This window comes from Capricornis sumatraensis, chromosome 1 (assembly GCF_032405125.1).
Source record: "Capricornis sumatraensis isolate serow.1 chromosome 1, serow.2, whole genome shotgun sequence".
NCBI lineage: Eukaryota > Metazoa > Chordata > Mammalia > Artiodactyla > Bovidae > Capricornis > Capricornis sumatraensis.
In genome coordinates, this window is record NC_091069.1 from 6,271,812 (window position 1) to 6,292,295 (window position 20,484).

The following is a 20,484-nucleotide window of genomic DNA, read 5'->3' on the forward strand; positions in this document are numbered from 1 at the left end:
TGTCACTTCCAGATTTATTCTTAGCCCAGACGTCTCTGAGCTCCAGACACCTCTGGCTGACTGCCCATTTAACATCTCATTGGATGTCTAACAGATCTGAAAATTAAAATGCCGCAAACTCCTGGTCTGGCCCCGTAAACCTGCCCTCACAGCCTGTCTGTCTTGGTGATGGTAGCAACTCTCTCGATTGCCAGGCCAAAACTTCAAGTCATCCTCGGCTCCTCATTCTCCTTAGCCCCTTATCCCAGCCATCAGGAAATCCTGCCAGCATCACCTCTGAAATGCATCCAGAAGACGATGGCCGCCTCTCAGTACCTCCTGGCTACCCGCCTAGTCCAGGTGCCAGTCTCTCTTGCCTGGAGTCCTTGCAGAAGCCCCCTCACTGGCATCCTGCTCCCACCCTTGTTCCCAACGGTCTGTTCTTATCATGCTGGCAGGAACTTGCTAAGTACAAACCAGATTGTGTCCCTCCACAATCAGCACCTGCACCTGTCTCCATCTCCATTCCAGACTCCTAAAACAGCCCATCTCACTCAAGGTAAAAGCTGGGATCCTTACAACAGCCTTTGACCCAGCCATCATAGCTCACGTGACCATCGCCAGCTGAATCTGCTGCAACCCCACTGACCCCTCTGTTGTTCTTCAAACACGCTTGACTCACTCCTGCCCCAGGGCCTTTGCACCTGCTATCACCTCTGCCTGGAATGCTTTTCCCTATAGTCGTCTCATGTTCATCCCTCACCTCCTTCATGTCTGCTTGGTCAGCTTAAAATTGCAAATCCCTCCGCTCCCCCAGCAACCTTCTCCTCTTTCTTGGCTTATAGTTTTCTCCAAAGCATTTATCACATCAGCTATTGAGTTATTTACAGGCACACCTCAGAAATAGCAGTTTCAGTTCCAGACTACCGTAATAAAGCAAGTATCGAAATGTGAGTCACATGAATTTTTGGTTCCCTGGTGCATGTACGTTGATACTATAATCTGTTAAGTGTGCAATATTGTGTGAAAAGAAAACAATGTACACAACTTAATTAAAAATAGTTTAAAAAGCTAACCATCACCTGAACCTTCAGCAAGTCATAGACTTTCTTCAATAGTAACATCAGAGATCACTGAGCACAGATCACCATAACAGACTTAATAATAACAATGAAGTCATAAATACTGCGAGCATTATCAGACTGTGACAGAGACCCAAAGTGAGCAAATGCTGTTGGAAACATGACACCAATAGACTTTTTGGAGGCAGGGTTGCCACAAAACTTTGATTTGTAAAATACATAACACCAGTGAAACTCTAAACACAGTGCATTAAAACGAGGTATGCCTGTACTCCTTTCTCACTGATTATCTGTCTTGATCCATTGATGCATTTCTAGGACCTAGAACGATGCCTGGCACAGACAGGCTCTCAATAAATACTAGTTTAATGAATGAATTCCAAATATTCACTGAGCATCTGTTTTGTACCAGGTACTGCTAAGCCCCTGCTGAATTCCCAGACAATGCCTCCCGGGGCTCAGGGATTCATGGAGCAGCAGACACGGAAGGACTAAGGTGGGTGACATGACAAGTTAACACACAGGGGCGATGTCAAGGAGGTCCTCTCCCTAGACTGGGAGGGAGGTCAGGGAGGGCTTCCTGGAAGAAGAGACATCCGACGGGAGGCCCTGAGATCAGTCTAGCTCTCACTGGCTGAGAGGGGGCTGGAGGGGCGTGGGGGAGCCTCTCTAACCAGCACTTGCACCTGTCTCTATCTCAGCCAGGGTCGGAAGCAAGGGCAGGGAGCGCCTCCATGGGTGGGGCAGTGAGCCTGGGGCTCAGCCAGCCTACCGTCCTTCTTCCAGGAGATCCTGGGGAAGGGAACGCCCCGACAATCGCAGGAGAGCCTGGCGGGGTGCCCCTCGGTCACGGTCAGGGTGCGCGGCTCCCGCGAGGGGAACACTGGAGGAACTGGGCAAACACGGAGCAGAGGTGAGGAGGGCAGGAGGCTGGGGGCCGGGGTGAGAGAGAGCCCCCCGGGAGAGGGTGGGGTGGGGGAAGGCTGTGTCCTGGGACCCACTCAAGGCAGCACCGCCCTCCGCCCTGGGCTTGGGAGCCAGCCCCAGCCCAGCCCAGCCGGGGAGGCCCTCACCCCAGACATTGAGGTTGTAGTGCTTCTCCGAGCGGCCCACGTGGTTCAGCGCCTCACAGGTATAGCGGCCCGTATCCCCCACATCAGCTCTGTCCACCTGGCCGCGAGCAAAAACCACCCATCGGGGGTCCAGCACAGAGATGGTGCCACATCTGTGTGACCCTGGGCCTGTCACTTTCCCTCACCGAGCCCACGCTCCCACCTGGAACCTGGAGGTCGATAAACCAATGGTAACACCCGCTGTACCTCCAGCACCGGGAAGTTTCTGGGAGCCAGGGGCTTGGTGGCCCTGCCAGCCTCACCCCACTGCACATCTACAGCCATGTCCCAAGGGGGAGGCGGAAGGGGCCCTGTCTCAGGGGTCAGATCTTGACCTGGGGGATAATGGAGCCGGGCTGTGGCTTTGAAGAATGAAAGAGGAAGGAGGGGGCAGTATTCCAGGCAGAGGAAGCCAAACTGAAGGTGCTCAGAGTTAGGAATGATCACATCACAAAGTGTAGGGCGCTGGGGGAAGGAGGAGCAGGCTGGAGCGGAGCATGGTCCCCAAAAGCTTGGAGCTGTGCCCCCTTCCCCTAGCTTTTGTGGATGAGCTGTTCTCTGGGGCAAGTGGCGACCACACAGGCACTCTCTGGAATTCTCCCTGCCAGCCCAGGAGAAAGGTGTCACCGTGCTCACAGGCCAGAGAGGTCGAGACAGGAGGTGACCGCCAGTCAGGAGGGGCCGATAACAGTGAGATCTGGACGGACTCTAGACAACCCCGACTAATGAACCCTTGCCTTGCCGGGCCAGATGAAGGGCCTTAAATGCCCAAAGGCAAGAAGGCTTTCCAGCAAGGAGTGAAAAACGGGTGGAAAGCTTTGTGGGGAGGGAAGGGGCTGAAAATGACTGATGCTGAAGCTGAAACTCCTATACTTTGGCCACCTGATGCCAAGAGCTGACTCATTTGAAAAGACCCTGATGCTGGGAAAGATTGAAGGTGGGAGGAGAAGGGGATGACAGAGGATGAGATGGTTGGATGGCATCACCCACTCAATGGACATGAATTTGAGTTGGTGATGGACAGAGAGGCCTGGTGTGCTGCGGTCCATGAGGTCCCAAAGAGTCGGACACGACTGAGTGACTGAACTGAACTGAACTGAAGGGGCTGAGAGAAGCTCCCAGGGCTCAGTCCTGGGGCTTCGCTCTCCATCCCAGTTTGGCTGGAAGCAGCTCTGCTGGGTCTGGGGACTGGATGAGCTGCAAGTTGAGGTGAGCTGAACTGATATTAGAGGCTGTGTCCCAGCCCGCCCGGGTCAGGGCTCAGCTCCGCTCACAGTGGGGCCCTCTTTGGTGGCCTGGGAGGCCACACACCTCCAGCAAGGCTTTGTCTGCAGAGAGGTAGACGCCAGGCCGGGGCTCCAGGGGGCGGCCGTCCTTGCGCCAGCTCAGCACGGGAGGAGGGAAGGCGTGGCTCCGGCACTCCAGGGCCACGGACTCGTTGGCCACGACAGACACGTTCCGCTCTTCTCCAAGGATGCTGGGGGGCGCTGCGGGAGGGGGTGGGGCGGGGGCTGTCTCAGGCAGGTGAGTCGAGTCCCGTCCTGAGTCAGAACCCCCTCCTTCCAGCAGCCAGGAGCAAACACGGGGGACAGGGAGGTGCCGTGAGGATGGGGGCCACCCCCTGAGCTGAAGCCCTCTTGTCCTCCCCTCAACAACTGGCAGAGGAGACCCCCAAACCTCAATAGGATGGTGGGTTATGACGTCAATATTCTGATTATGATTTTGTACTTCACTTTTATAAATTTTTTAAAAAGAAACTTTAATCTTTATTTATTTAAGGTCTTAGACCAGGCCATGCACAGCATATGGGATCTTAGTTCCCTGATCAGGGATCAAACCCGTGGCCCCTGCATTGGGAACACAGAGTCTTAACCACTGGACCCCTAGGGAAGACCCTTGATTTTGTACTTTAGCTGTATCAGATGTTACCACTGAAGAAAGGGCCCGCCAGCCCACCTGTCTATGACAGGGGAGCTCACAGTTTAAGATATGGCTCGGGGGGTCCAGCAGACCCTACATGAAGGCAGAACAGACCTGTCACATCCACCCTCCGGGGATGCCCCAGCCCCACTGTCTCGAGCCCCCAGCCCGCACCCGGCAGCCCCCGGGGCCCGAGACTCACTGTGGACACGCAGGATGACGTCCCGGCGGTCCTTGCCCACTGCACTCACGGCCACGCAGGAGTAGCTGCCAGAGTCGGAGGCCCGGGCACTGGCCAGCATGAGGACCCGGCCCCCAGGGAAGACCTGTACCCCAGAAGAAAGTCCACAGGCGATCAGTCCCCTTCACAAGCTGGCATTGCTGGCAGGCGCACCTGGGCAGCTGCCCCAGGCCCCCAGAGCCCCCAGCAATGCAGTGGAAATGCAAGATATACCCGAACCTCAGAACCTCTGCTGGCTGGTGGGCAATTCCATCGGTCCTGAGAAAGGGTCCCCTGGGGAGTAGGGCTGGGGCTGGGAGCCCTTGAGATATGACCGGTCCCCAAGCATAAGATACACGACAGATTTCAAAGGGTTTGTACCAAAAGGAGAAGGTAAGATGTCTGGTTAATGACGTTTTATAATGATCACTTGATACAGCAACACTTTTTGGATATACTGGGTGAGCTAAAATGTATTTTTTATACAGCAGTTTTTAAAATATTCTCGTTTTATATAGCCAAAGGGTATTCTGTTTGCTTGTTTCTTTGTTTATTCGTTCCTTTATTTTGCCTGCACTGTGCAGCTTGCAGGCTCTTAGTTCCCTGACCCGGGATCAAACCCCTGGCCCTTGCAGTGGAAGCACGGAGTCCTAATAACTGGATAGTCAGGAAATGCCCTAAAATGTATGATTAAAATTGGCTTCACCTGTGTCTTTTTACTCAGTCTACTGCAGTTACTAGAAAATTTTAAATTATCTATTCGGTTCCTAACATATATTACATTAACATTATGTTATGTTCAGTTCAGTTCAGTCACTCAGTCGTGTCCGACTCTTTGCGACACCATGGACTGCAGCACGCCAGGCTTCCCTGTCCATCCTATGCACAATGCAATGTACGTTATGTTACACTACGTTATGTTATGATTGTATCTTATATTGGTGGTGGGCCTTGTTCCTGGAGACCACCTGGCCCCTGACCCCTTTTAGCTGCTCTCCTTCCTCCCTGCAGCCAGCCGTCCTGGGCCATCGCTGTTGCCCTCTCCCCCTGGTGTTCCCAGGCCCTGATCTCCGTTCCCAGCACCTACTGAGGCACCAGAGAGGTGAGCTGGGCCCCCCCCCCACCCCCACTGACCTGGAGACCGGTGGTCCCTGCAGTGGACACGGGGTTTCCATCCTTCAGCCACATCAGCAGGGGGCTGGGAGCCCCGGTGGCGTTACAGGTCAGCCGAACCGGGCTGTGGAGGAGCACGGGGCCCGGGAGGCTGGGTGGCAGCGTGATCCGCGGGGGCACTGCAGGGCAAGGGTGATACGGGGCACAGGCTGAGCCCAGCTGAGGGTGAAGCAGGCAGGGCCCCTGGCCGGGCACCCCCGCAGGAGTGCATGGCCACTAACAAAAGCTCAGGGACGGCCACTAACGAAAGCTCAGGGACGGCCACTCCCAACATGGGCAGGGCATTCCCCGGGTCTCAAGGCTGCTTGTTTCATCCTTCTGACCCCACAGATGAGAAAGCGAGGCTTAGAAAGGGCCAGTGGGCCTGCCCAAGGTTGACCTGGCAAGAGCAGCCCTTGAACTTGGGCCTCCTGGTTACCGTGAGGTCATCGTCATGCCGATGGTGTAGGGGTCACAGGGGTTGAGAATGCCTGTTAGGGTGATCAGTGGTCTTTGATGTTACCGTGACTCACCCAAGGCTCAGATGATAGCAGTTTTTAGCAATAAAGTACTTTTTAATTAAGGAACGGCCATGCTTTAGACACAGTGCTACTGCGCACGTAACAGACTACATAATACAGTGTGTATAGAACCTGTCTGTGCCCTGGGAAGCCAACGAAACCCACGTGGCTTGCTTTATTTTGGCATTTGCTTTATTGTGGTAGTCTGGAACTGAATCTGCAACGTCTCTGAGCTGTGTCTGTACCAAGTAAATGTGGTTGGAGAGAAGACAGACAGATGGAGGGATTGATGTTTGAACAGATGAATGGTTGGGGGATGGACAGCTGGATGGTTAGATGGGTAGGTGGGTTAGATGGGCAGAGAATTGAATGGTTGGTTGAATCAATGGATGGACAGTTGGGTGTTTCCATGTGTAGATGGAAGAACTGATAGATGGATGGATGGATGGATAAATGATAGATGGAAGGAAGGAAAGATAAATGAAAGGAAGCATGGATGCATGGATGATGGATGGGTGAATGGATGATGGATGAAAGATGGGTGGTGGACGGAAGAAGGGAAGGATGGATGGGTGAGAGATGGAGGAACAGACAGGGACAAATGGATGGGCAGCAACTCTGGGGACAGATCCCTTTAGTCGTGGCAGCTCACCGTTGACCCGCAGGCTGTACTGCAGCTCTGTGCTGCCCACCACATTGGATGCCACACAGCGGTAGCTCCCAGCATCAGAAAGCTGGGCTTGCTCAATGAGAAGAACTCTCCCATCAGTTGACACCATCGCTCTGTTCCAGGCAGAGACAGGCTGGCGGCCCTTAAACCAGGAGATATCTGGAGAAGAGAAGAGAGATGCAAGGGTCCCTGCCAGCCTTTCAGAGTGTGCCTGCGTCCTGTGCATCCGAGGGGGGCTTCCAGGGTGCCCATATGGGTGCGACTTTATTTCAGGCACTGGAGAAAGCCTGAAAGGAAGACGGATGGGGGCAGAATATGGCAGTTGTCTGAGATGGAATCGAAGGCAGAGAGGGACAGAGGCTGGAGCAGCCAGGAGCAAGAACAATCAAAGCCAGCCTGGCCCCTTCACATCTTACTCCTGCCAGGAGACCACCCACGAGGCAGATCTTTAAAAGAGAATACAGTACACCCCAAAACAGCAGCCTTATCATTATGGATCGACTGTGAATAGATACATGGACCCCAGGTTCATAGCAGCACTATTCACAGTAAGTGAGATAAGGAAACGACCTAAATGTCCATCAACAGATGGATGGATGAAGAAGACACGGTACATATATACAATGGAATATTACGCAACCATGAAAAAGAACAAAACAATGCCATGTGCAGCAGCATGGATGGAACTAGAGATGATCACACTAAGTGAAGTAAAGACAAATGCCAGAAAGAGAGAGACAAATACCACATGATATCACTTGTATGTGGAATCTAAAATACGATACAAAAGAACCTATCCATGAAACAAAAACAGACTCACAGACAGAGAGGACGGCTTTGTGGTTGCCAAGGGGGCGCGGCGGAGGGAGAGGGATGGAGTGGGAGGCTGGGGTCAGCAGATGTCAGCTATCACGTATAGGATGGAGAAACAAGGTCCTACTGTACAGCATGGAGAACTGTATTCAATATCTTATGATAAACCATAAAGCAAAAGAATATTTATAAAAAATGTACATATATATGTACAACTGAGTCACTTTGCTGTACAGCAGAAATTAACACGACATTGTAAATTAATTGTACTGCAATTAAAAATAAATTTAATAAAGAGATTATAGATAAATAAGGACTGACTGTATCTTCAACTTCCTCTTCCCATCCTGCCAGGGCCCATGCCAGAACAGGATTCCCCCATGGCAGAGGGCCGATACCTCCAGGGCTCACTACGCCAGGCAAAGCAGGGTTGCCATGGTTCCGATGGGGGACAGAAATGGACCCTCTTCCTGGGCCCATCCTGTCTGCTGGCCATTCACACCCAGCCCCAGCTTCCAGCCTTTTCCTCAACCGCTGGTCTAGAGAAGATTCTCACCCCCCAGCCTAGGGGCAGCCACATGAAACCACGAACTCAGCAGAAATCCTGCAGGTTTGTTTCAGACAGCAGCACAAAGGCTCTGGGCCCTGGTGTGTAATAGGCATGAGATAAACAGCTGTTGAGAAGGACGAGGGGAACGTGGGGGAGGGAAGGGGAGGGTCTGCTGATTTCATCCTCAGCCAGAGCCGTGCCTGGAGCCCTGGCTGACCTCTTCAGATGGGAACTGGGGTTGGCTGGAGGTGGCTTTCAGACAAGAGGAGGGGTCTTACTTACCAGGAGAGGGCACGCCGGAAGCCAGGCACTCCAAGGTCACAGAGGCATTTTCTAGCACCGCCTTGTTGACCAGACCTGGCTCGATGTTGGGAGGCACTAGGGGAGACAAGGAGATCCTGGCTTTGGGTGAGGCTCCAGGCAGTTCATCTCAGCCACCCTAAGATCCCTCCCCAGCCTTCCCAAGGGGGCCTGGGCAATAAGGCACCCCAATGGCTCACATTTGCTGATTAAGGAATCCCCTCCTGCCCAAGAACAAAGGCGCTAGGAGGCAAGCTCTATTTCAATCATACAAGGATGACCCTGGCACCCAACCCCCCCTCCCCCCAGGAGCAGCCAGCATCAGGCACAGTGGGGAGGTGGACCTCAGGGACCCCAGGCAGTCATGAGGGATGACAAGGGCAAGGAGGTGCCCATATACCCAAGGACCTAAATGAGCCCTCAAATGCATAAAACAAGTAAAGATACAAATGAATGAGAACAGGCTGTTCACTGAAAGTCTAACAGAAAGCGATCGAAAGGAAGGCTTCCCTGGTAGCTCAGTGGTACGGAATGCGCCTGCCAATGCAGGAGACGTGGGTTCGATCCCTGGTCTGGGAAGATCCCGCTTGACATGGAGCAATTAAGCCCACGCACCACAACTACTGAACCTGTGCACCAGAGCCCGTGAGCAGCAACTGCTGAGCCTACGTGGCCGCAAGCACTGAAGCCCACGTGCCCTAGGACCCGTGTGCCACAACAAGAGAGGCCGCCGCAATGAGAAGCTGACCGCAGGTAGAGAGTAGCCCCTGCTGGCCGCAGCTAGGAAAAAAGCCCGTGCAACAAGGAAGAATCAGCACAGTAAAAATAAATAAGATAAATAAAATTATATATATATATATACACACACCTATATATAAACAGCCAAAAGGGACCACAGTAAATGACTTTCTACTCATTTTATCTTATTGGCTGCACTGCACAGCACGTGAGATCTTAGTTCCCCGACCAGGGATCAAACCCATGCCCCCTGCAGTGCAAGCGTAGAGTCTTAACCATGGGACCGCCAGGGAAGTCGCATCGACATCTCAAGTTAAGTACGTGACATTAATTCTAGGACCCCCAGCCATCTCGGACCTCTCGCAGTGGCCCTGCAGGCCCTCAACCACCCACCACCCCGGTCATAGTCTCCTTACCTAACACCCTGAGCGTCACTTCCCTCCTGCTCTCCCCGGCCAGGTTAGTGGCAACACAAGTGTAGGTGCCTTCATCCTTCAGGTCCACCTTCTCGATCTGGGGGGACAGGAGGAAGAGCAGGTGTGTACCAGGGAGCTGGGCGGGGCCCGGGGTCAGGGCGATCAGAGCGATACTGGGATATGGTGAGGGGACAGGCTACCGCTGACCCCAGGGCAAGAGAAAGTGAGCATGGGCGCGAGCTTGGTTCTGGGGTGGAGTTCTGAGCCCCGCTTTCAGATTCCAGAGGATTCCTCTGATCTTGGGGGATACTCCCCTCCCCCAACTTTCTCCCTCTGGCCACCCAAACTCTGGGGACCTGGTCGAGGCTAAGGGCTCCCTTCCTTCTTCAGACCCAGAACCCCAGTGTCCACTGAGCTTTTCAAGGATGAGTGGACATTGTTTGTTCTGCCCTCAGGCTGCCAGGGCCCGTCTTGGGCTCTCCAGGACCCTAAAAAGCAGCCACTCCACCTGTGTAGTTGTCCCACCAGCCCTGGGGCCCTTGTACATACCTGCAGGCTCCCCCCCGAGGCTGCCAGAGCCACCCCATCCTTCCACCAGCGGAGGCTTGGGGTAGGCACCCCAGTCCCTGCACATCGGAGGGTCACAGGCTGCAGGAAAGGGGCTGTGATGTTCTCACCCCCAACTATGACCACCGATGGGAGCTCTGGGCAGAGGAGAGGCAGGGAGGCCCAGTCAGGTTCAGGAGGGGTGCAGTGGGCACCCAGAAACCTCCTCAATACCTGGGTAGTGAGGGAGTGGCCTTGCGGGGCTGGCCTCTAGCTTCCTCCCACTCAACCCTCCAGACACCTGGCCTTGTGGGGAAGAGCACTAGGCTGGGAGCCAGCAGAGCAGGTCTTTCCCTTTGAAATTCTCCCAACCACCATCCATCACCCATCATCCATCATAGATCCATCGATCCATCCACCCATCCATCCATCCATCATCTATTCATCCATCCATCCACTCATCATCTATCATCCATTCATCCATCATTCATCATCCATCCATCCATCAGCCATCCATCCATCAACCATCCATCCATCAGCCATCCATCCATCAACCATCCATCTATCCATCCATCAACCAGCCATCCATTATCCATCCATCCGTCAACCATCCATCCATCCATCAACCATCATCCATCATAGATCCATTCATCCATCTATCATCCATCCATCCATCCATCATCCATCCATCCATCCATCATCCATCCATCCACTCATCTATCATCCATCCATCCACTCATCATCTATCATCCACTCATCCATCATTCATCATCCATCCATCCATCCATCCATCAACCATCCATCTGTCAACCATCCATCAACCATCCATCTATCCATCCATCAACCATCCATCTATCCATCCATCAACCAGCCATCCATTATCTATCCATCCATCAACCATCATAGATCCATCCATCAACCATCATCCATCATAGATCCATTCATCCATCTATCATCCATCCATCCATCCATCATCCATCCATCCATCCATCATCCATCCATCCACTTATCTATCATCCATCCATCCACTCATCATCTGTCATCCACTCATCCATCATTCATCATCCATCCATCCATCCATCCATCCATCAACCATCCATCTGTCAACCATCCATCAACCATCCATCTATCCATCCATCAACCATCCATCCATCATCCATCTATCCATCAACCATCCATCCATCAACCATCCATCCATCAACCATCCATCCATCAACCATCCATCCATCCATCAACCATCATCCATCATAGATCCATTCATCCATCTATCATCCATCCATCCATCCATCAACCATCCATCTGTCAACCATCCATCCATCATCCATCTATCCAACCATACATCATCCATCCATCCATTAGTCATCCATCCTTCCTCTATTCATCCATCATTCATCAACCATCCATCCATCATCCATTCATCTATCCATCCATCAACCATCCATCCATCATCCATCCATCCATCAACCATCATCCATCATAGATCCATTCATCCATCTATCATCCATCCATCCATCCATCCATCCATCAACCATCCATCTGTCAACCATCCATCCATCATCCATCTATCCAACCATACATCATCCATCCATCCATTAATCATCCATCCTTCCTCTATTCATCCATCATTCATCAACCATCCATCCATCATCCATCCATCCACAATCCACCATCCATCCACAATCCACCATCCATCCATCCATCTACCATCTATCTATGCATCATCCATCCATTCATTCATCCTGTATCCACTCATCAACCATCATCCATCCATCCATCATCCATCTATCCATCCATCCATCATCCACCAACCATCCATCCATCCATCCACCATCTATCTTTCCATCATCCATCCATTTACTCATCCATTCATCCATCATTCATCATCCATCCATCAACCATCCATCCACCCATCATCTCTCATCCATCATCCATCCATTATGCATCATCCATCCATCCATCTACCATCTATCTATCCATCATCTATCCATTCATCCATCCATCATTCATCATCCATCATCCATCCATTCATCTGTCATCCATCCACCCATCCATAAACCATCATTCATCCAGAAATTCATCATCCATCTATCCATCCATCAACCACCCACCCATCACCCATCATCCATCCACAGGTGCACTGTGCCCCTCACTGCACTAGGCACAAGGACACAGCAGAGAAGGCTCTGTGCTGCCTCCAGAGCTCCCAAGCTGGGCGGGAGAGATGAACAACCAAACAAGCAATGGGTGCTATGGTCATGAAGGGCTGAGCAGTGCAGATTATAACCATGCTGGAATCAAGGAGGGCTTCCTGGAGGAAAGGAAGATCTAAAAGATGGAGAGGAGCTAAGCAAGCGAAGAACCCCACTCCAGTACTCTTGCCTGGAAAATCCCATGGATGGAGGAGCCTGGTAGGCTGCAGTCCATGGGGTCGCTAAGAGTTGGACACGACTGAGCGAGTTCACTTTCACTTTTCACTTTCATGCATTGGAGAAGGAAATGGCAACCCACTCCAGTGTTCTTGCCTGGAGAATCCCAGGGACGGGGGAGCCTGGTGGGCTGCCATCTATGGGGTTGCACAAAGTCGGACACGACTGAAGTGACTTAGCAGCTAAGTAGCAAGCAAGCAAAGAAGACTATTCCAGGCAGAGGAAACAGCATTTGCAGGCTTGAGGTAAGAAAGCCAGTGTATTTAAAGAGTTGAATGAAGTTTGGTGTGATCAGTATAAAGAGAGCAAATGGGGTAGGAGAGACTCGGGAGAGAATTGTGGGCCTGTGGACTAGGGAGATATCAAGTGCAGTTAGAAGCTGAGACTCTGCTCATGTCTGTGTCTCTTTGGTGAGCTGGGGAGTCCAGCCCAGAAGTGCCATCCTGAGAAGATCAGCTCCCACCCTGCCCAAGTCTACAAGGCCTGCCAAAGGCGCAGAGGACCATGGCTCTCTGGCTTCACCCACCCTGGCCCTGGAGCCCCAGGCCTCCTCACCGTGCACAGACAGCTCCACCTCGGCCGTGGCCGTGCCAGCCTCGTTGGTGGCCTGGCAAGCGAAGAGACCCGCGTGGCCCAGCTCCACACGGTCGATGTGCAGAGTGGTCCCCTGCGAGGCCACCTGCACCCCGGGCAGCTCCTCGGCCGGGTGGCCATTCTGCAGCCACCTAGGGCATGGCGGGGAGGGGAACAGGTCAGTCTGAGGCCGGGGCAGGCAGGAGCGACAGCACAGGCCAAGGGTCAGGCATATCTCTCTTGCTCTCACGTCCCTGGCTCCGTGGCCTCCTTCATACATCTGAGAGGTGGACTATCTCCCATCCCCAGCCCTCCAAGCATGCTCCTTGCCCACCCCCCATCCCCCCAGTTCTGGCCTCCACCACCCCATACGCACTGGATCGTGGGCACTGGGGAGCCCGAAGCATGGCAGGGAAGGTACAGGGACTGTCCCACGAGGGTGGTCACCTGGCCCAAGCCTTCAGCCACCAGGAGCTGCGGGGCAACTGCAGACAAGAGCCACCATTGGGTGTCTGGAGTTGAGAAAATGCCGGCCTCCAGCCCTCCCAAGTCCCTGTGCCGCCAGAGGAAGGCCAAGCTCCACCTCACCCGTCAAGTCTCCCCATAAGTGGCTCCTCCTCCAGGAGGCCTTCCAGGACCACCCAAGTTCGGCCTCCCCACCAGAGTGGTCTGTTTATTCAGTGTCTGTCTTCCCACCAGACCCAGGGCTCAGGAGTCCCGTCTGCCTGTTCCCTAACTTATCTCAGAGTCAGTGGTGGGAAGAAACAGGCAAAAGCCCTGCCCACCTGTCCTGGGACCAGCGCCCACCACCCAGCTTTGGACCTCAAGGAGTTAGTTCCCCACTGAGCTCCCATTGACCAGGAGCATCTCCTGGAAGATAAATGTCCTCTTCCAGTGGTGGTGTCCTCCACCCAGGGGTCCTCCACCACCACCTAGGTGGTGACCTAGCCCAGAGTCCTGGGAGGGAGCAGGGACCCTTGAACCTGGGAATTTTCCCCATCCACCCGGTAGCTCTGAAGGGCCCCCGCCCAGGTCACAGTGCCCTCATCTGTCTCAGGGCCTGGTCACTTCTCCCCCAGCTTCCACCCCCTCCACACACAGTCGGAGTGCGAGGAGGGGCCCCCGGCCCAGTGACCCGGGCGGGGCAGGCCTGGGCTCACCCTGCACCTCCACGGAGTAATGCAGCACGGCCTCCCCCGCGGGGCTGCTGGCCACGCAGCTGTACAGGCCTCCGGACGCCTCCCCCAGGCTCTCCAGGCTCAGCACGCCGCCGCCCGCCTCCAGCCACGTCCCATTGCTCTCCACCACGGGCAGCCCCTCGTGGTACCAGGAGATGGTGGGGGGTGGGTAGCCTCTGGCCACACACTTGAGGGTCAAGGGCCTCCCGGCCACGGCTTTCACCACTCGAGGTCCTTCGCCAGTGCCCTCGATGGTGGGTGGGACTAGGGGAGAGACAGGGGGCTGTTCAGGGGCCAGTAGCCCAGTTAAGCCCCTCCCTGACCCCACCCTGTGTGAAACGCCTCCTCCCCGCTCTGCTAGCTGAAAGCCCTGTTCAGGCCTCACCTCCTCCTCCGAGCCTCCCCCTAACCCCTGGGGGGAAGCACCCTCTCCATTCTCTATCCCTTGGTGGCAACCCCCCGCCATTGCCCCCTACTCTCCCTGCATCTTCTCTCCATGCCTTGCTTCCCCCATGAGCTCATCTTTCGCAGGACACTCATCTCTGCATATCCCCAGTAGGTCTCCATATCCACTGAACCCCAGATGACGGGCTCCCCCAGGCCCAAGACCAGAGCTTCTGCTCCTACTGGTCCCCTTCTTGGTCCAAGGAAGCGAGCTGACCCTAGACCAGATGACCCAGCCTGTGGGGGCTCCTAACTCAACCGGGGATGGCCAAGTGGGTAGCTCGGGAGGGGGGGTTCTCTCTTCCCATTGGGGAGGGCCCCCCAAGTTGCTAAGCACATGGAGCTGTTGCTAGGAGACATCGGGCAATGAAGGACCAAGGATGGGCTTCTCAACCTTGTGTGGGTCATAAGCCCCACTGAAACATAGTGAAAACACATGTGCATTTTCTGTCAACTTCTTAGATCCTCAGACCCCTGAGCTGGCAGCTGGGCTCACTCTCGGAGGGGGCCCGCAGACCCCAGACACCCCAGCTTCCCTTTGGGGTCCCCAGGGCTCCAGCACCCAAGCCGTTGGTGTCTTTGGGGACCAGAGCTCTAGAACTGACCCTTCGAAGGAACCACAAGGACCCCACTGGCCTGCATTCTGCCCTCTCAGACTTCACCTGCTCGGCCCATCCCTGCCCATTGATACACACCCTGTCCTCTGAATTCTCTGCGTGCCCTCAGAGCCAAGAACCTCCACGCAGGCCAATGCCCAGCTTAACAGCACACCACCTATAGTTAAGGCTTCCCTGGTGGCTCAGACAGTAAATGATCTGCCTGCAATGTGGGAGACCAGGGTTCGATCCCTGGGCCAGGAAGATCCCCTGGAGGAGGAAATGGCCACCCTCTCCAGTATCTTGCCTGGAGAATCCCATGGACAGAGGAACCTGGCGGGCCATAGGGTCGCAAAGAGTCAGACACGACTGAGCGACCAAGCCTTTCACTTTATCTATAGTCAGACCCTCTCGGTGTGAACCAGGTCCTCTCACCCCCTAGCGAGGTGACCTGGGTCAGCCCCAGAGCCTACTAGACTCACTCATGAGTTGGGGGACCAGGGCCCTAGTCCCTGAGATGAAATTAGCTGTTGCTGTGGCAACCCCCATGGGGTCTGGACCACAGTAAGTGATTAATCAAGGGCAGTTAGTTATTAGTGGTGGTTTTGGGGCTCTGGGTGCAAGTTTCTGAAAAGCCCTAAACCACGGGGGGAGACCTGACTTCTCCACTGGGCTCTCCCTGGGCCCCGAGACAGACCCATCTCCTGGCCTTAGTTTCCTCTCTGGCCAGGGGAGGTTGGATGAGATGACCCTTCTCCTTGGGATAACTATTCAATCTCATTATCCTGGGCCTCTGCCCGCTCCCCTGGCCCACCTTTGGAGCCAGACGGGGGCCACTGTGGCCCAGAATCCTCCCACCGTTCACCCCAGCTGAGCCTTGCTCCTGCTGCACCCCCGGGCCGCTCACCATAAACCTCCAGCAGGGTGGTCTTCTCCACGACCCCCACGGCATTGCTGGCCTTGCAGCTGTAGGTGCCAGCGTCCGAACCCTGGGCCCGCTCCAGCTGCAGCTGCCGGCCGCCTCTGGTGTAGACCACCTCAGAGCTGGGAACCAGGGGGTCACCATCCTTGAACCAGGTGATATCGGGCGTGGGCACCCCTCGGGCCTCGCACAGAAACCACACGGGGTGGCCCTCCATGACGGCCACCTCACTCGTCTCATTGGAGCCCCAGATGGTGGGGGGTGCTGGAGACAGTGGGGCAAGAGAAGGTCACAGGGAGGCTGCCCAGCACCAAGGCGGCTGGCGTCCCACCCCTTGCAGCTCCCAAGCCCCTGCCCGTGGGTCACAGCACCGCACCCGTCACAAGCTTCCACTGCAGGGGGCGGGGAGGGGCGGGGGACTCTGGGGACAGACGGGAGAGGCCAGCTCAGGATATGCTGACGAGGAAGGCTAGCCTGGCCATTGCAAGAGGGGCAGGAGGTGGGGCAGGGGCCGCGGGTCTGGCTCTGGACGCCCCCACCCCCCAGCCCCCGTCCTAAGTGGTTGTATGACCTGGAGAGGTCACTTTCTCTGGGGCTCAGCCTCCTCATCTGTAAAGCGAGGGGCTGAACTGGATCGGGGTCCCACAGGGCAGGTCACACACCACGGGTGGTACCCAAGAGGACCCTCGGGCACATGGACGTACACCTCATAACAGAACAGTTAGGCCCTTCCCAAGCCTCCTTCAGCCCATCTATGACAAAGGACAAGGTGGCTTGGTGTGTCTGGTGTGACTGTGTTCTTAATCTTTCTAGCACTTTCTATTCTGCACTTTCTATTTTTACATGTGGGCCAGCTCATGCCTCAGGGGTTCCAACATCCCTCTTTGGCGGCATTTGTTTTCACAGCTTCCTCCCATGAAGGCCAACCAACCCTGGTTCCCACTTCCCTTTGAAATAGTCAACATCCTTTTAGGTAACTGGGCTTCAGTGGAAAGAAAAGTGACTTGATTTAAAGAAATGACCTTCCGGAGGGTACCATGGATAGGAGAACTTGGAAAGCTCGGATGGGGATGATGGGATTTGGGGGACGTTTCAGATTTCCTCTGTCCGTCCTGCTCTGGTTTTACTGGACTAGGGGCAGACTCCTCAGAGATTCCCATTTCTGCCCTCACCCCCGCTCCACGCAGTGGGCAGCCCGTGGTAAGGATGGGAAGGGGCCGAGCTCACTGTGGATCCTGAGCTGAAAGTCCTTGGTCTGCTGGCCGGCTGGGCTGAAGGCCACACACTGGTACCAGCCCTCATCTCCCAGGTGACTGTTGGTGATTCTGAGAACCTGGCCATCCTCCTGAAGCTGGATATGAGGCTCCCCCAGAAAGACAGGTCTGGAAAAAGATGGTTGAGAGAAGTAAGGCCAAGGCGCCAGCAGAGGTGGGCTTCACAGAGGGGGCCTGCTGCTTGGGAAAAGGAAGACTGTAAGACTCACAGTTGCTGAAAAGTACCAACAACCCAAGTGCCCATCAATGGATAAATGGATAAACAAAATGTGGTCCTTCCCTAGAGTGGAATATTATTCAGCCGTTAAAAGGAATGAGCTAGCGCGGTTGTAGCATGAAGGAACTTCGAAAGCTGTGTGCTAAGGGCAAGAAGCCAGACACGAAGACACATACTGTATGACTGCAAGAAATTAATACAAAATAGAGGGAATTCAGTAGAGACAGAAAGCAGGTGAGTGGTTGCCAGGAGCTGGGGGTGAGGGACGAACAGATGAGTGACTGCTCATGGGTGTGGGGTCTCTTTTGGGGGTAACGAAATATTCTGGAACCAGATAGAGCTGATAGATTGCAACCCTATGGATGTACTACGCACACCAAATTGTGCACTTCAGAATGGTAAAGTGAAGGTGAAGTGAAAGTCGCTCAGTGTGTCTGACCCTTTGCAACCTCATGAACTTAAATGGTCCATGGGATTTTCCAGGCCAGAATACTGAAGTGGGTAGCCCTTCCCTTCTCCAGGGGATCTCCCCAACCCAGGGATCGAACCCAGATCTCCCGCATTGAAGGTGGATTCTTTACCAGCTGAGCCACAAGGGAAGCAATGGTAAACTTCTGGTTCAGAATGGCAAACATTATATGAATACCTAAAATTTTTTTTAAAACCTTTAAAAATACTTTTGAAAAAGTTTTGAAAGTAAAAGGAAGGCTGGCCGAGTAATGAGAAGACTCTGCCCGTGGAAAGGGGGGTCTCACCTGGGTGATCTCTGCCTGGGCCCTGGGTGGCTCACACAATGCACGTCAAACCCCATCCCTGCAGAGTTCCACCTCCCCAGAGGACCCCACACACGCACACTCAATCCAGTCCAAGCTACCCGCCAGGGGCCACTCACTGCCCGTCCTTGGTCCATTCCACCTGGGGTGTGGGGACCCCCGAGGTCCGGCACTCCAGCTCCACCCCTGCACCAGCCAGGCCCACCACCTCCTGGGCAGCCTCGGCTCCAAACACCGAAGGTGGAACTAGGGTCAAGAAAGGGTTGGGCAGGAGGCGGCGGTGAAAAAACCTCAGCTCCTACAACCCCTGCCTGCCCCAGGGCCTTTGCCTGTGCAGGCCCCCTGCCTGCTCACCCTTCCCTTCTCCCACTCGGCCCTCGTGGGAAGCTCCCCCAGACCCCTGGCCGAGCATCCCCGGCTCTGTGCACCCTCAGCGCCCGCACTGCTGTTTCATATCGCGTGGTCCCACAGCAGTGACACAGCTGTGCCATGGGCCCCTCTGTGGCCCAGCTTCCAGCAGGCAGTGCCCCCCCACACGCCTGACAGGAGAGGGGCCGCAGGGCCAGACACCCCTGGGAGCTGCGGGAGCTCCGCCTCACTCACTGAGCACGAGCAGATCGAAGTCCCTCTGGACGGCCCCTGCCTGGTTCTCGGCTCGGCAGGAATAGAGGCCAGAGTCGCCCTCCTGGATCCTGGGAAAGTGGAGGGCCCGGGCTCCATCCAGGAGGCGGTGGCCGCCCACGGCGGGGATCTGAGCAGAAGAGGCCCAAGGAAACTGGTGGAGGGAGGGTGGTTCGGCCACCCCCTAGTCCCCAACAGCAGTGAGGAAACTGAGGCCCAGGTTCCAGTCGGTGACTGGAACCCAGAATGGTGCTGTGCCCTCTCCACCATGCAGCCCTCCAGGCTTCATCGTGGGGCCACAGTGAAGGGACCCCCGTGGCCCTGAGCCCCCAGTGCATCCCCAAAGACACCTGTCCCCTTGCCACATCTCCCAGCCACATCTGGTTACATGAGGAACCCGTCCAGAAGGCCTGCACCCTGTCCATATCCCACCCCGAGCCTGTCCACCCCTGGGGGACACCCACCTGCCTCCCGTTCTTGAGCCACGTGATCTCGGGGGCCGGGAAGCCACTGGCGTCACACTCCAGGGTCAGGGACTGCCCCGCCATGCCCGACACGTTGGCCCTGCGCCCGTCCTCCCGGAGGCTGGGGGGCACTTGGGAGAAGGAGAAGCAGAGGAGCTGCCCCTCCGCAGGTCAGCCACGGCCAGGGACCCCGTTTGGGCCGTTCTTCCTGGCCTGGAGGGCGGTCCCGACTCCCCCCCTTCCCCAGCTTCTGGGCTTCCAGGACGCCCATTCCAGACCCTGGCCATCAGGAGCCGTGTGGACCTGGGAGTGGCCACAGCGGCCTCACCCTGGTCGAGCCCAGGAACTCTACTCGCTCTGACATCCAGCTCTCCAAGCTGCGGGAGCCATTGGTTCCATCCAGTTCTCCACCCAAACGGTTGTCATGGTCACCAAGGAGGGTGCCTAGGGGACCACCCTGCCCCCCAGCCATGGAGTCAGGAGTCTCTCTAGGTGGGGCCTGGGTATGTCTTTGAAACAAACTTCCCAGGCAAGTCATTACAGGGCAAGCGGGCGTGGCTGGTTACGGGGAGGCGGAAGGTGGTTCCATTAGGAACCCATTATTAAAACGGCTTCTCTCACCCCCTCTGTGATCCCAAGTTGAGGGAAGCGCTCCCCTCCCCCTGCACACAGCACCCTGGATGAGGGGGCCAGGTTCCAGGGAGACATGTGGGCCTTGGGAAGTGGGAATATGAGCCTCAGGTAGTTTCAGCAGCTTTAGTGGGAGGTGGGCTTTGACCACTAGTGAGCATTCCAAAGGAGATTCACTCCTAGCCCATTTTAAAGTCATTTATGGAATTCCGGGGCCTCCTTACACTGTCTCCGTGGGGGGTTCTCTGCATGAAGAAAGCACTCTCCCAACAACACCCTCAAGCCCTCCCTGACAGGCATGAGGGACAGAGAAGCAAGGACCTGCATCCTCCGGGCAGTGCCCCCCA

The 20,484-nt window shown here is 55.2% G+C and overlaps 1 protein-coding gene across 1 annotated transcript in view; it reads right to left on the bottom strand.

Annotated features, from left to right (window-relative positions):
* HMCN2 (hemicentin 2) overlaps positions 1-20,484 on the bottom strand; it is a 174,811-nt gene that overhangs the window by 64,317 nt on the left and 90,010 nt on the right. Inside the window, exons 27-43 of the mRNA XM_068970656.1 lie at positions 19,508-19,638; positions 19,026-19,173; positions 18,542-18,668; positions 17,386-17,540; positions 16,144-16,422; positions 14,179-14,460; positions 13,395-13,503; positions 13,001-13,170; positions 10,023-10,177; positions 9,474-9,570; positions 8,302-8,397; positions 6,639-6,815; positions 5,448-5,605; positions 4,296-4,419; positions 3,485-3,660; positions 2,135-2,231; positions 1,834-1,953 (exon numbers count right to left, since the gene is read on the bottom strand). Of these exons, the coding sequence (XP_068826757.1) occupies positions 1,834-1,953; positions 2,135-2,231; positions 3,485-3,660; positions 4,296-4,419; positions 5,448-5,605; positions 6,639-6,815; positions 8,302-8,397; positions 9,474-9,570; positions 10,023-10,177; positions 13,001-13,170; positions 13,395-13,503; positions 14,179-14,460; positions 16,144-16,422; positions 17,386-17,540; positions 18,542-18,668; positions 19,026-19,173; positions 19,508-19,638 (2,601 nt within the window). The remainder of the gene's footprint in view (positions 1-1,833; positions 1,954-2,134; positions 2,232-3,484; positions 3,661-4,295; positions 4,420-5,447; positions 5,606-6,638; positions 6,816-8,301; positions 8,398-9,473; positions 9,571-10,022; positions 10,178-13,000; positions 13,171-13,394; positions 13,504-14,178; positions 14,461-16,143; positions 16,423-17,385; positions 17,541-18,541; positions 18,669-19,025; positions 19,174-19,507; positions 19,639-20,484) is intronic.